At 31.8% G+C, this 15,351-nt stretch overlaps 1 protein-coding gene across 1 annotated transcript; it reads right to left on the reverse strand.

Moving 5' to 3' along the window:
• Nucleotides 1-12: 12 nt before the first annotated feature.
• Nucleotides 13-14,766, reverse strand: LOC145678284 (serine/threonine-protein kinase D3-like; the record flags this gene model as incomplete). The annotated part of the gene is given in 6 exon segments (XM_081748308.1): nt 13-2,147; nt 6,268-6,353; nt 9,213-9,395; nt 10,010-10,193; nt 11,677-11,945; nt 14,656-14,766. Coding segments are annotated over 6 exon segments (986 nt in total), but the record flags the coding sequence as incomplete, so codon positions are not given.
• Nucleotides 14,767-15,351: the final 585 nt, after the last annotated feature.

A 15,351-nucleotide genomic window follows, 5' to 3' on the forward strand; every position in this document is an offset into this window, starting at 1 on the left:
GTTACACTTTATCATAGCTTTTTTTTTTTTTTTTTTTATTGGTACAAAAGCTAAACTTCATTACTCTCATTATTTTATGAATTCGTTATTTTAATAATAAGAATACATAGAAAAATAAAAAAAATCAATTTTGTACCTTGTGATTTACAGTAAACTTTATCCTGAATGAACTACTATTTAATAATGATTTTTTTATAAAGGCAACAATCAGCGATGGTCCCGTCTGTCGACAATGTTACCGTGGACTCATCTTTTTAATTTTGATGTAAAATCATATCAATCAAATAGAGAAAAATCTGTTCAGAAAGTTTTGTTTCTTTAACAACAATAATACTAAGCTAAAAATATCACAACATTAACATTTCTAGGCTAAAACATTAAAGCAGGCCTATTATGTTGAACACAATACATTATGTATATGTATATATATATATATATACTGTATCTATATTTCCTTTACTTATATGATTGCTGTTTGGATATACCAAGAATATGTTCCATTTGTGCTTCAAATTTTAAGATTTTTTTAAAAATTGAAGTTTAAACATAGAAACATGGAAGACGCAGAATATATTTTTTTTATTTGCTCCATTTAACAAAAGTTTTGTAGGTAACAATGAATGACAATGATTTGATATAAGTATTTGGAAACATGCTAAAATTTGTACATAATAAATTTTCAACGTTTAACATGATTGATTTCTAATTTCATATTGCATTCCCCCTTTTCAGTTAAATTGCCTAATTATTGACAAGTATTTCAAGTCACTATAGCTTTCAGGAACCCCAAATATATTATCAGTAATTTCTTGTAAGTGTTAACGAAATTAAAGTAATTGTATCTTAATAGATAATCCATTAATATTTATTGTACATAAAGAAATTTGAAATTCATATGAAAAATCTTACTTGATAGGCTTCAAAAACTAAGATGAAATATCCAAATATTTCCTTCCAACTCGTAGAACACTGTTATAAAGTTTTAAAATTGATTGTATCTATTCATTCGTTTCTTACCTAATTTTACCTTGCACATCCTAACAGTTACAAATCAGAACAAAATGAAAGAATTTTAATAATATCAATATTTAGTTCGCAAGGTTATCAGTTACGATTTTCATAGAAGTTAAAAATATCATTCGTTTTCATATTGTGGAATAACACAGTGTTCATTTCTCTTCATAATATGGTGTTAAACTTGCTAAAAATCGGCATTCACACGCATCATTACAACTAAAATGGCAAATCTACTCTTAGAAGGAAAAACATAGTTTTTAATTTTATGAAGCACAACTGGAACAGTCTTTTAACATCTATATACATATATTTTTACAAAAATAAAAAAAAAAGAATGGGAGACAACGCATGTTTGTAATGCATTGAATGCACTACTCATGTCAAGGCAATAAAAAATCCATTTGTACAACAAATCCGTTTGTATACCAAAGAACTGTACCAATATTTAATTTCGCAGTATAAAAAGGGAACTCTTACATGCATATTTTTTAAAAGCAACATATTGTAATCTCATTTCTTGTGTTCACTATTCACCATTTTTTAAATGTGTTTTTGTCGTACAGAAATTGGAAATTCCGTTATTGTTAAAACATTTTGAAATGTCTGTTCTTATATATGTACACACATACACACACACACACACACACGAATGGTTTTCTTCCCACACTAAGTGCGGGTTACTTTTTCAGATCAATATATATACATATATATTGAATACATTCTATAAACCACAATTGGGTTTGTCCTCGACTGGAAGAGTTGGAAAATCAAGCGACCAACCACAGACTATTCACGAACCAGTTAAAACAAGGGGAAGAAAAGTATGTCATCTAAAGACAGTTACTTTTTACAACAACACCCAGTTTCGTCACTTGCTCACTGGAATTTTTATGTCCCTTTCTCCTGGTGTTCCATCGTTGCCAAGCCCAATCGCCATAGGGTTTCGTAGTTGGCTTCGAAGACTCTTCGACTTTTTGTCAAAGTCTCACCTTCACGTCAATTCCAGATCCATTATCTGTCGTGTGTTCCCGTCGGTAGCTTTCCCATCGGGCATCGTCGGATTCATGAGTCAAATAGCGGTTACCCACCTGGCGCTCCAATTCTCGCAAATCGCACCAAGTTTGGTAGTCCTGAAAGAATGAAAAACAAGGATTTTAGGAAAATCAACAATGGATCAAAAGGTTACGATCTTGGTCAATAATCAGTTTTTGGATCAGAGGCCACAAAATGTTTGAACGGCCCGTAAATCAAGTTTTCGTATTTTCTACGGAATAAGCACATAATATTGAGTTAATTAATAGTTTGGGTTTGGCTACACTATATGTAGTTCTCCAGATATAAGGCCTACAAGAAAATTTTTGATTAAAATCTATTGGATCTTTTGATACAAAAAAAGAAAAAAGAAAAGAGAAACTTATGACAGTTTCGTATTACATTTTCTTTCGTAATGTGTACGCTAAAATAGTGGTATCTCCAGCTACTTTTAGAAGAAGCTTAACTCCTTGCAAACAGATCTGAAATCCTTGATTGGTAACATGAAAGTAGTTTTAAAATTAAGCAGTATACGCACACTTAGAGGTATAAACTTTCAGGAAACTGAATCTGCTGGTAGAATAAATCTTTTCCCGAACATCTGAATAAGTTGGGAAAACCTTTTATTCTGTAATATTTCACTTAATACGGATTATTTTTAATAGAAAGAAATTTAATGCTTCATACTTGAAATAAATAAATAATAAAGAAGAAGAAGAAGAAGAAGAAGAAGAAGAAGAAGAAGAAGAAGAAGAAGAAGTAGTAGTAGTAGTAGTAGTAGTAGTAGTAGTAGTAGTAGTAGTAGTAGTAGTAGTAGTAGTAGTAGTAGTAGTAGTAGTAGTAGTAGTAGTAGTAGTAGTAGTAGTAGTAGTAGTAGTAGTAGTAGTAGTAGTAGTAGTAGTAGTAGTAGTAGTAGTAGTAGTAGTAGTAGTAGTAGTAGTAGTAGTAGTAGTAGTAGTAGTAGTAGTAGTAGTAGTAGTAGTAGTAGTAGTAGTAGTAGTAGTAGTAGTAGTAGTAGTAGTAGTAGTAGTAGTAGGAGGAGGAGGAGGAGGAGGAGGAGGAGGAGGAGGAGGAGGAGGAGGAGGATTTAACAGAATACAAGAAGAATGGAAGAAAACTCGATTATATTTTCATAGTAATTTTTTTTAATACTACACACATAATTCGTTGTATTAACAAGAAACGTAACACATTTTGGACTCAAAGAAAGATAATGTGAGCTGTGATGTAATATATTATTACTATCAGATTGCCGAGGAAAAAAATGAAATGAAATCTTTGTTAGTTATGCCGGTTAGGCTAAAGGAGACGGTGATAATGAGAAATTAGAGAAATGGTGAAATGAAGAAAGTGGGAGGAAACGGAAGAACCCCGAGAAAACCCACGAGCACGGTGTTTGTCTACCACAAAGTCCACACGGCGCGGGTTGGGATCGAACCAGGGACCCCAAGCACCGGAGGTGAACGCTCTACCACTGAGCCACCCCCCCAGATTGCCGAGGACATAAGAATCAGTATAAACATATAAACCAGGTTGACTGTGATTGTGTTTTATTTGTTGGGAAATTAAAATAGTTAGCTCCTATATTTAAAAAATAAAAAAAATAATCGTTCTAATACTGACTTAGAGCTTAAGTCAGCCTTATACATTTTCAGAAGATATACGCCTCATAAAAAACGGTATTCGATTTGTATTTCTCTAATGTGATGGCTGAATGATATGAATACATACTTATTTATAGAATAATCTGTGTAGTTACATTTAACACTTTTTCAAGTGTAATTCTAACCAAATACCGATAATAATTACGCGCAGAAATAATTTACAAACCAAATCAAATAAAAATCTCACATTGCTTCCAATATTAAAATAATAATAACAGCAAACACCTGAAAAAATTTCGCTAGAGTCTCTAGGCATAATCATCGGTTTAACCCTTTCGCTACGGACTTAAGTTTTCGGGTGGTTCCTGGAAAAGGAGCAATTAAGCAGTCAAAAAATGAAATTTTCATATTTCCGTGGAATATGGTTTAAAAACACTAAAATATCTACAAAATCAGGTATTATATTTATGCTCAGCAAATGGCCATGGCGTACGTCGTTCAACAATTCCCACAAATAAACATCGGGATCATAACAAATTATATTCTGACCACTGCTTCCTTTTACGTTTTGAACTCCTTCAGATTCCAAATTTGAAAGACTGTCAACTCCTGACACAGCTGTCGTTGATTGTCTTACTGTTATCCGGCATTGTTACCTGCTGTACTTAGCTAGCTTCAAACCCGCAAACATACCACAACAGAATGACGCAAAGCTTTCGTAGTCATTAGTGCTTAACTGCACAGTTCCAAGAAATCGCCGGCAGCTGGCAGCACAATACAACGCATTATCACTATCACGTGTTTCGTATACAACGAGCGACTGAAATCGACTATCGCAATGAAATATAAACAAAAATAGACGTGGTGGACTAAAGTCGATTTTCGCAGCAAAAATCAAAAATTCTCAGCTCGAATAAAGTCGACTTTCGCAGCGAAAGTTTTTTTTTTTATTATTATTATTATTTAAAGCAGGACGTGAGGCCTGTTTGTGTAGACCACATACTTGTGCTTGGATCTTAAGGTTCTTCGCTAAATCACCCCCACTTTTCTTTAATTTTACTGAATAAATTAGAAACAGTGAAGGATATCAACATTGTACAAAATAAGCAAGAGAGTATCTACAAAACGCTATTAAATAAACTAAATAATTATTTTCAAGACCTTTCGTATAGTGTATAAATTTGAGTGAACAATAATTATGACTGCACATCCAATTTTCTGCTTTTTAAGAAAAGATTTGAATATGGTTATTTAATTTATTTAATAGCGTTTTATAGATATCATTCTACTTACTTTCTACATTTTTTGAAATTTTTCATTGTCTCTAAGTTATTCAATTAAATTCAAAATGGTAAGGAATGAGACTAACGAAGATCTTCAAGCATATTGGCTAGCAACTCTAAGATTCTCCACCCTCAACTGTCAGTCACGTATATGATCTAGCGCATAAAAAGAAGCCAGTTACTCGTCACGTTCTTCACACGTTTTCTTTTAGGCTCTTTAACATAGTTTACGTCTTGCGGCTTCAGGCGAAATATCACTTTTTTTTTCTAATTGATTTTTCTTAGCATTAAAGCAATCAAAGTTTTTTTTTTCTTTCTTTTAATGATTTTCACCTTCATATAATTTTAAACCTAAAGATTTCCCCGAAATTCATCAACAAAGAGATTATTAGTAGTCAAAGATATTCACTGTTGTTACTTCAAATTGTTATAGATTGTTTTAAAAGTATATACTAAACGTTGAATTTTCGCTGATAGCTGTCAACATTGTCAAGATTTAGGTAAGAAAGGGTATTTGGTAGGGATAAGATGTATAGAAATTTACATCATATTTCGTTTTTCCACAGAATATATAGAATAAGGTGATATATATATATATATATATATATATATATATATATATATATATATATATATATATATATATATATATATATAGAGAGAGAGAGAGAGAGAGAGAGATCAGTTTTACGTCCCACAATTATGCCATATTGGCATATTGGCTACGGTGATGATGAAGAAAGTGAGAATAAATGGAAGAACCCCAAAAAAACAATCCCACACAGTGTTTGTCCACCACTAGGTTCACTTGGCGTGAGCCGAGATCGAATCAGGGGCCCCATGAACTAGAGGTGAATGGTCTGCCACTGAACAACCGTGGCTCAGTGAGATGTAAAAATTGAAATTCATCCACTTGGATAAAACCTTCAATTCATTCTTTTCTCAGAACTAATAGAATGTTCACTTAAAAACATCTGAGTGTTCTTCCGAAGCAAGCTTTATCTTATTTACCTAGGCCTTCGTGTCAATAGCTAGGAAAGGCCACTAAGAGGATAATAGGGATAGATTGGCCAGTTTTCTTCCTTTGTGGGTTTTTACAATGAGAAACTGGAAAATAAAGAGCTGAAGTGAAGAAATGTATGAGGATTGGAACACAATGTACTCAACTATAAACGTATATTCACTTGCACATATTAATATTCCTACAGTGTTAGATCCTTGATACTAGTTCAACTTGGGACTCTATTTTCATAACTGAACTGTGTAATGCACATTCTATACTTACTTTTAAAATATTAGAATAGGAATACTAAATCTTTCTTTCAACTCACCTGAAGCCATACGTGTGACAATGACTTATCCACTGTATATCGCTTCCTTTGTTTCACTTGCAGCAAGTTGTTTATTAGGTCAATTGCTGAAAATTTAATATAAAAACAAATAAATAATTATATATTAAACAATACATAGAGAAGATCTAACATAACATGAAAGTACAAAGCCTGATTCCCACACATTTTTTAAATGATTTTAGTAGTAAATTTCCATAACAAATTAATACCCATACATAAAAATTACTACTATTATTTATTAATGCGAGATTTAAGCTATATTCTGGCTCTTTAACAATAACTTTCAAGTCTTGGGAAAGAAAGGAAGGGAGGACATGACGGACTAGACTTAAAATACGTTTTGCCATTCTATTTTTTTTTTTTTTCTCATTTTTATTGTTGCATCGCAGTTTGTATCGGAAGTCTTAATACATAAAATGGATAGGACGTCCAGATATAGTCTACAAGGTCAATTAACACTGTAATACTTCACATGAACAATAATAAAACAGCAGCAATGGGAGGGGAAAAGTTGTCCAGGGCCTATATTTATTAAATGCACCATTTCGGTATTCGCTTGAGGAAACTGTCGTCTTCCTTACCCTAATCGACATAATCATGGGACGTTAAACTGAATGATTTCATTTTTTGATGAAACTGAGAGGAAGTCCTGAATAAACCTTAAGATTACTAGACACATTCAAATTAGGGACATTCTGATTGCGAAACAACAAAGACGCTAACCCTATCTTACTTCTGCTGCTTTCTGGATGACCTGTTCCTTAACACTTTGAGTGCTAACTCCGTATTTTTACGAAGTAGCTGATCTTTTGTAGACTGCAGATTCCATATTTATACGTGATGTAATTCCAAACTTATTTCAATGGGTTTGCTCGTTTATTATAAGGAATTAGCAGTTTTAAAATATCCCTTGGACTTCGTATTTCCAAATTTCGCCAGTAGATGGCGTGAAGATCCTAATTAATACCTTATTACCGCCAGGGTTCAAAAACCATGTGCCTATTGCTTGAATGTCAAAATGGCGAGAAAGAGCCTGTCGGTCGATTCAGTACGCTTCAGTTTAGACGCGGAATTGAGCGACAGTGATGGTAATTTGTTTTAAGGAGAGTTATTCGACGATTGTGAGAATGATCCAGACTTTGTAGCAGCAGAAATATCAAATATGTCAGGTAAGTAACCTTGAAACAATAGTTCTCATATTCGCAATCATTTTCCATGGGACATAATCATGGGACGATAAACTGAATTCGTCCGTGTTAATGTTATTTGTGATTTGTCATAGTTTTGTGGTTGGAATACAGAATATTATATATATGAATAAAGAGCAAGTTCTAAACTTTCAAACGGTACATGTTGTATTATTTTAGCTTTTCTAGATTTTGCGATATATGTTTTTAAAGTGTTGCAAAAAAGCCCAGCATTCTTGGGAAAGTCAGCACTTCAGAGTTCAGTGTTAATGTTGGCCTGGAAGAAGCAGGTCTCTGGAATGAGCTACACGATCATCTGACCTTAATCTCAAGGACTTTCTCCAAGTGAAATTTTTAAGTCTGAGATGTATGCAGTATGCAGTGGAAATTGGAATTCAAAGCCAGGGAAGATAACTGCAACGCCTATCCTACATCCTCAGGTGTCCAAAAGTGCACAAACAAAACATTATGGATCGTTTGAGAAGTGTGTTTACATAGATGGCGAACTTATGGAACACATTTTGTGTTACGGAATATGCTGTTCGCCACTTCCATACATCAGAGTTATCCTGCATTTTGTTAGCCACGTGCAGCAGAACTGTTAACATGTGTAGTTGTGGTTCGATTCCCAGTAAAGTCATATATTTTTCAGCATTAATTAGGGAAGTACCTGAATTAAGAAGTAGATACGAACTTCGGTATTATTTTGTACTTACTACAAAATTACACAGAGAAAATTTAATATTGTGCTTGTTCTCTGCAATATTTAGAAAAAGCAATAAAATGGGGGCTGGAGCGGTAAGTACCTCTAAGATTCTATAGTAACTCTTCTCATTTTATTTGATCCACAACATTATAATGGACATTAATAAACAGAGAAACGATATTACTTATTACATTACAAATATCCTGGTAAATATTATTAGTTAAACGATTCTGCCGGGGTTTTGTCACTAAAGTAATACAATACGGTTCCAGAACTACTTTTTTTTAAGTGAATTCGAGGAAGAGAGTGAGATAATATCTTTGGGTTTGGAAATCTTTTCAAATTTTACCATACATTTGCATTAAAATATGAATACCTTCTAATCTTAAATTACGTTTATTTATTGTGACATTAGAAGAATTTCGGATTGCCAGAAAATATTATACTATTTATTGAAAATACAGTGTATTCAATTTAAATCCCGCCCCGAGGTGCATATATGTCAAATAAAATACACACAGTAAAAATACTAATCTGCAGATATTTGAACTACAGCAAATGCATATAATGACGCCCTTCTTCTTTGATGGACATGTTCAGACGGTTTACCATGATCTTAACAGCCTTAGAGTAATATTCTGAATAGCAACAATGATGTGATTCTTCAACCCTTGTAAGATGTGTGATTTCTGTCTGTAAACTATTTTTGCAAATAATGTCACATGAAGAAGTCAGAACTGGTGAGCTCTAGAAACCGAGCGAGCCATAGTCTTTCTGAAGTCATTCTGTTTCCAAAGAAATAACTCAACATCGTCATGGTTGAATTTCCCTATCAGCACTGATGTTTGTGAGGTTCCAATATGACAATAAACTGGGTGAAGTCTCACTATTTGCTATAGCTATACGTACAGAACTAGCACAACAACGAACTAATGAAAAACATTTTAAACAGAACTGTGAAACGTTTCAAATCGAATGCACCTTGAGATCGGTTTTAAATTGAACATAATGTATAACAAGAGATCTTTTACCATCAGACGAAATCTCTTTCCATGGGTTTGGAGGATACATGAATGCAGCATTCTGGATTTGATCGTTGATATCCTCATCTTCATTGAATGGAAAGGTACCGCTAAGGCTTACATACACAATCACCCCAACACTCCACATATCTAGCGATCTGTTGTAGCCCTTATTGCGAAGAACTTCTGGGGCTGAAAAAAAAAGTACGGTTATTTCATTATTTTAATTTCTGTTTAAAAAAATGTTTTATAATGATTTGGTCAGTTTCTATAAGTGCTAAAGTGCTATAACATGATTCCAGAATTATCTTTGCCAGATAATTTGGGGCAAATTCCAACTGGCTTAAAGACAATATCTTTGGGGGTTTAGAAAGACTCTTTGTTCCAAAAGAAAATTTAAAACAGAATTGTTTATAGTTAATCTATATATTTTTTCAAGCAGTAATATATAGTTCCTATAGTCTTATTCACTGGAACTTAAAAAAAAAAAATGCTTTATGGTCACCGACCCAGGTTCAGGTCAGTTCAGTGACGAGATCCCAATATAATAACTTTGCTTTCAGGTGAGAATAAAGGAAAAAGTGATCTCGTTAGTACCTATACGACACATATTTAAAGTTTATGCTTACTGAAAGTAATTATAAAAGTAATACAGTACTATAATTACTAGTAAGAGTTATGATAAAAATGCATTATTAAACTCCGTGTATTCAATAAGTATATGAAACAACTTGAAATATGTAACTTCAAGCATGCAATATATAATTTTATCTTAACAATTGACTATATTTAGAGCACAGACTTACCCAAATATGCCGGCGTTCCTACAACAGACCTTCGGAATGATTTTTCTCCAATGATACGAGCGAAACCAAAATCACACAATTTGACCTGAGGGAAGTCAGAATCTGAAGACAACAATACATTTTCTGGTTTCAAATCACAGTGAACTATGTTTTTACTATGCAGGTGCTTCAAGGCTATCAAGATCTGTTGAAAGAAAGAGAATAAAATTAAATAATATACCTTTATCACCGCATTCTAAGAAAATTCATTCGCAAAGAAGGATCTATTAAATGATATGATAATTTTATATACTCGTCAGATGAACAATTTAAAATACCACGCAATTGCGCTTCTCTTTCAAATATTTTTTCTTTGCCTTCTATTCTGTAAATGAGGCATTCGAAAATTGAAATATAAATATCTAGTTAGTGACTTCAGTGTGTTGTATTCTAATGAATCAGAAAGTCCTTTAATATATATATATATATATATATATATATATATATATATATATATATATATATATATATATATATATATATGTGTGTGTGTGTGTGTGTGTGTGTGCGTGCAATAAAACGCCAGACGCCTAATACTCTTGACGTAGATGTAAGTGCTGACTATTATTTTTAATACTTAACAACAAAATCATATTTCAATTTTCACTATTTGTCATAGTAATCATTTGGTACAGTTTAATTAATTATTTTATTTACACAGTATTATTACAGTATATTTTATTTGTGTATTTGCCTACCAATTTAATATAAGCAGCTGAGTAATTCATAATTAAAAATGTTACTTTAGCTGTATCATATGTTCAAGTATATTCAGTATATATATTATTACTATATTATATATATATATAATTATTATTATTATTATTATTAATAATAATAATAATAATAATAATAATAAGAAGAAGAAGAAGAAGAAGAATAAGAATAAGAAGAAGAAGAAGAAGAAGAAGAAGAAGAAGGGAAATTAAACAAATGTAATTACGTATTACTTCTTGACATGTGCTTTGGTAGATGGGACCACTGCTTATAGTCAGGTTATTAAAATTATTTACTTCGATAAATGACAAAGGAAGAAGGGAAATGACCCTTTTTGACAGCCAAGAGAACTTTCAGCTAATAAATAGATACAAAGGAAAGTTATTCGAAGAAAAAAAAAATATACGAAACAATTTTCCCATTCCCATCCTCCATGGTGCTTAATACAAAGGAAAGAAAGAAAAAAAAATCAATTCTAAATCAGTATTGAAAGGTTAAGATTAAAAGACAGAAAAAGGGCAATATTTTGAAAGCAAATTGATAAATCGATTACAATATAGTTGTCTATTACTACAGAGGAAAATGTAATTTTATTTGAGACAACAAAAGCACTATTATTCATTTAGGATATAATTAACTGGTTCATATTACCTTTGCTATCTTAAATAACTTGAGCTGGAAACAAAAATCACTGAACCCCAAGCAACGTTTATTTTAAAAAATAATAACTGTTATTATTATTACACAGTTATTATTATTTTTAAACGTTGCTTTCTTCAGTGATTTATTTTTCTAGTTCAAGTTATTTAGAAGATAACCACAAAAATAATTTTACCAAAAGAAATAAACTTTAAAAATATATTGTACAAGTTAATTCGTTATAATAATTTTACTATTTAAAAAAAAAATACCTGTGTAATGAGGAATTTTGTTATTCTCTCTGAAAGGCGTCCTCTTTCACTCGACAAAATCATTTCCAGCATATCACCCTTCAATTTCTCCATCACAACAAATATTCTCTCAGGTGTCTCAAACATTCGTTCTAGATTGACGACACCTGGATGGGATAAATTCTGTAGAATGGCTACTTCGTTCTTCAATTGCGCTTCCTGCTTGGTTGGAAATCGCAGTTTGTCGATTACTTTTACGGCCACAGCACGCCCAGACTTTCGATGAACACCTGAAAATTACAAAGAAATAATCAATTTTCTAAACTAGAAATAACATGGTTTCAGATCATTCACTTAGGTTCCAACGCTATTCCTGAACTTTCATCTAACAGAAGTACTTCTATGATCACCGTAGTTGTAGAATTATTGAAATAACTTATGCACCATTAAAATTCTGGTTTAACAATTACTAGAAGTTTGATTAATTTCAACGATCTTTTTCTGTTTACATATAGGGTGGCCAATAACCGGATTGTTGTTTAATATACTTCTTGGACCTTATGCAGAGTCGTTTTGACGTTATATTAGCGCCATACTAAGGGTTTGACTAACGTGTGATTATCAGAAGTGTATTCAGAATCTCTGATTAGCAGTAGTAGTTGACTAAGTTAATCACATGTGACAAATTAATTTAGAGCAGAAGGTACCCTTGTTTAGCCACAACGAACTAACATTATGAGAATACAAAGGGGATTAATTATCTGTCTTTCTTCCTTTCCTCTCACCTTATCAGGTGAATTAACTATGAAGCAGCTATTAAGCCGAATACTCTACAATAGCAGAACTGTTTCTTAAAGTGAACAGTGAGAGATGAGTTGAAAATTTCCAGTTTTTCGAGGGATACATACAACTGATTGATAAATTATCTTCTCTTATAATTACAACATAATCCTTCTACTGGTGCTAATATTAATTGACTTCTACTTATTCCCCCTCCTCAAAAATACATCCCTCAGAAATGAATAAGTTAATTATAATTCGATTTTGTAACTATCGTAAGTTGTTTTGATGTCAAACCACAAAGAAAACATTTCGAATTTCATATTTCATATATTTTCTTTTTCATAGACTACACATATGGACTCTAAATTTCCATAGTTGCAACATTTATTTTTCGCACTCGAAGTATTGGGGTTATATTAGTTAATCATACCCAAATCAACTTATTAGCTGAATTCCAAGCAAACTCTGAATACCAAAATATACCCTTCTTAGTACAGCTATTACGGCACCAACTAATCGCGTGACTAACGCTTGATTAACGAATTATCTCTGAATATCGCCCCTTAAGTTTACAAAAACGTTACTAAAGTTTATCTTGTAACATAGATTGAAATTCTATTTTATTTGTATTTCTTACAGTAGTACTTTCAGTACTTTTTATTAATCTATGCACTGTAGTCAAGCATCATTACTGATGTAAGGTGTCGATATATCAGTAACTAAGAGAAGGAACAGGATTTGGTCTTAATTTCATAATTCAAAATGTTGTCAGAATATGTGTATTCCTAATGGAGCTAAATGGTCATCATAAGTCTCTAGTTTGTTTGCTTTTCCTGAATCATTCACAATTCTATCAACAGTAGGCTCCAATATTATATTCTACTTCCTTTCCCCTAAACTGCAGTTCTCGATAAACAATGGAATAAAAAACAAATTTCTAATTTTCTACTTAGCATATATATAATGCTTAGATAATTGAACAGGGATCTACTTTTCATTGAATTAATTGGGTCGTACCATAATTGCATACCATTATTATTCATATTGAAATAGGCATTCAATACGTACAGTTTTTATATAGTCATACAACACTTATATTTTTATATCATAAATTGTTGAAAGAACAGTATGTAGATTTTTATCATAAATTGTTGAAAGTGAGGTTTATAGATAAATAAATTACAAAATTCTCAACATCACTCCGATTGCCAGTAAAACACAAGACTTCTCACAGTACAAAAATATTTAACATCTGCAGCCAAATGCAAATTAACGTCTTACGTGTAACACGATTTGCATCGGCGCGGAAGACCTGGATTCGACTCCCAGCGGTAGCTACTGTGATTCAGATTAAATGTTAAGCTGTAGGTCCACGTCTTGAATAGCCACGGTGCTGTGAAGGACGCTAAAACTACATCACAAGCATTGTAATTTGCAATATATTCAAAACAGAAGAACGAGCTATCGTAACTTAAAAACGGAAAGAGTCGTTGTAAAAAGAAAGAAGTCCCTGAAATTAGACGATAATTTATTACTAACTCTGCCTTACATACGAAACTTGTTTCTTTCTAGACATAAACTGAAATGTATAAATTTATATATAAAACTATTCTTTGGCTTCAACAGCTCTATGATCTAGAAGACTTTAGAAATACAGCATTTACAAGTAATAGAAGCTATATATAAGCATTATAGCAGCTGAAACTAACTACAACATCTGTTACCATTAAAAATATATAAATAAAATAAAATTTAAATTTAAATTATTTATAATACTACGAAAACGATCAGATAAATACAACACTTAGTCAAAATCAGATACTAGTACATTCAAATATTTTAGAATTAAAAATAAAATCTTTCACTTACTTATTACAGCTTCAAATCAATCATAATTTGCATGTTGACCTTTATCGCATATTCATATAAATATAAATATATATTTATATGAATATATAAATATATGACAGTACAATAAATACATGACAGTGCAATTATCTTAACATTATTTTTGTTAATTTTCTGGAGATTTTGTTTTCAATTATAGCTTCTTAGTGACCTATCTAAATCAGATCTATACTAATCCTATTAATGTCTTACCCTTATATTAGGAACTTTCAATAAAATGTTTTGCACTATATAAGTGCTGGACAATTTAATATAATAATATGTATATATATTACATAAGTTAAAATACATGTCTTACAGAGTACATACCTCCGTATACCGTCCCGAATTGTCCTGAGCCTAACACTTCATCTGCAAATATTTGATATAACTGGCTGATGTCAGTCACTCTCTCTTCTTTCTCACTATTTGCGTCCGTCTCTGGAATTGTAATATAATACAACAGTCAGATTAAGATTGGGCAAGATGGCGGATGGAAGAGTAAATCTTTGTATAATGCGTGAAAATGTTTTGTTTTCAAATCCTGTTTTATTAAAGAAAAATTATTTTTACTAGTTTTTATTTTGACATTTATTAATATAAACCAACAATAATTACATAAACAATTATCACCATAAAAAATGTGATTTATTTACATGTATATTTTTGGGTTTTCATGAAATGTTAACTTTATTACAACATTTTATCAATTATAAAAAATAATTAATCCCTTGGGTTCCAGGTGTCATATTCCTATGTACATGCTGTAATATCAGGTTTTCATTTACTGTTAAAAGACATTCTATAACGTTATATAGGGCATAGTTATTGTGTATGCGCGAGGATAGCATTCACATTACTGATTAAAAAAAATATTTGTATTGTGGAACATTTGGACTGGAAAAGGGAAATTTTGATGTTTTGAAGGGATTTTATGCTGCTTCAGTTTGGCAACACTGACCGGAGATCAAAGACAAAGCTTTTTTTTCTTTCTCCCGATCTCGAAATACGATATCGAAGTTGCCA

The sequence above is a fragment of the Thermobia domestica genome, unplaced genomic scaffold (assembly GCF_964235325.1).
Source record: "Thermobia domestica unplaced genomic scaffold, izTheDome1.hap1.1 HAP1_SCAFFOLD_2302, whole genome shotgun sequence".
NCBI classification, from domain to species: domain Eukaryota; kingdom Metazoa; phylum Arthropoda; class Insecta; order Zygentoma; family Lepismatidae; genus Thermobia; species Thermobia domestica.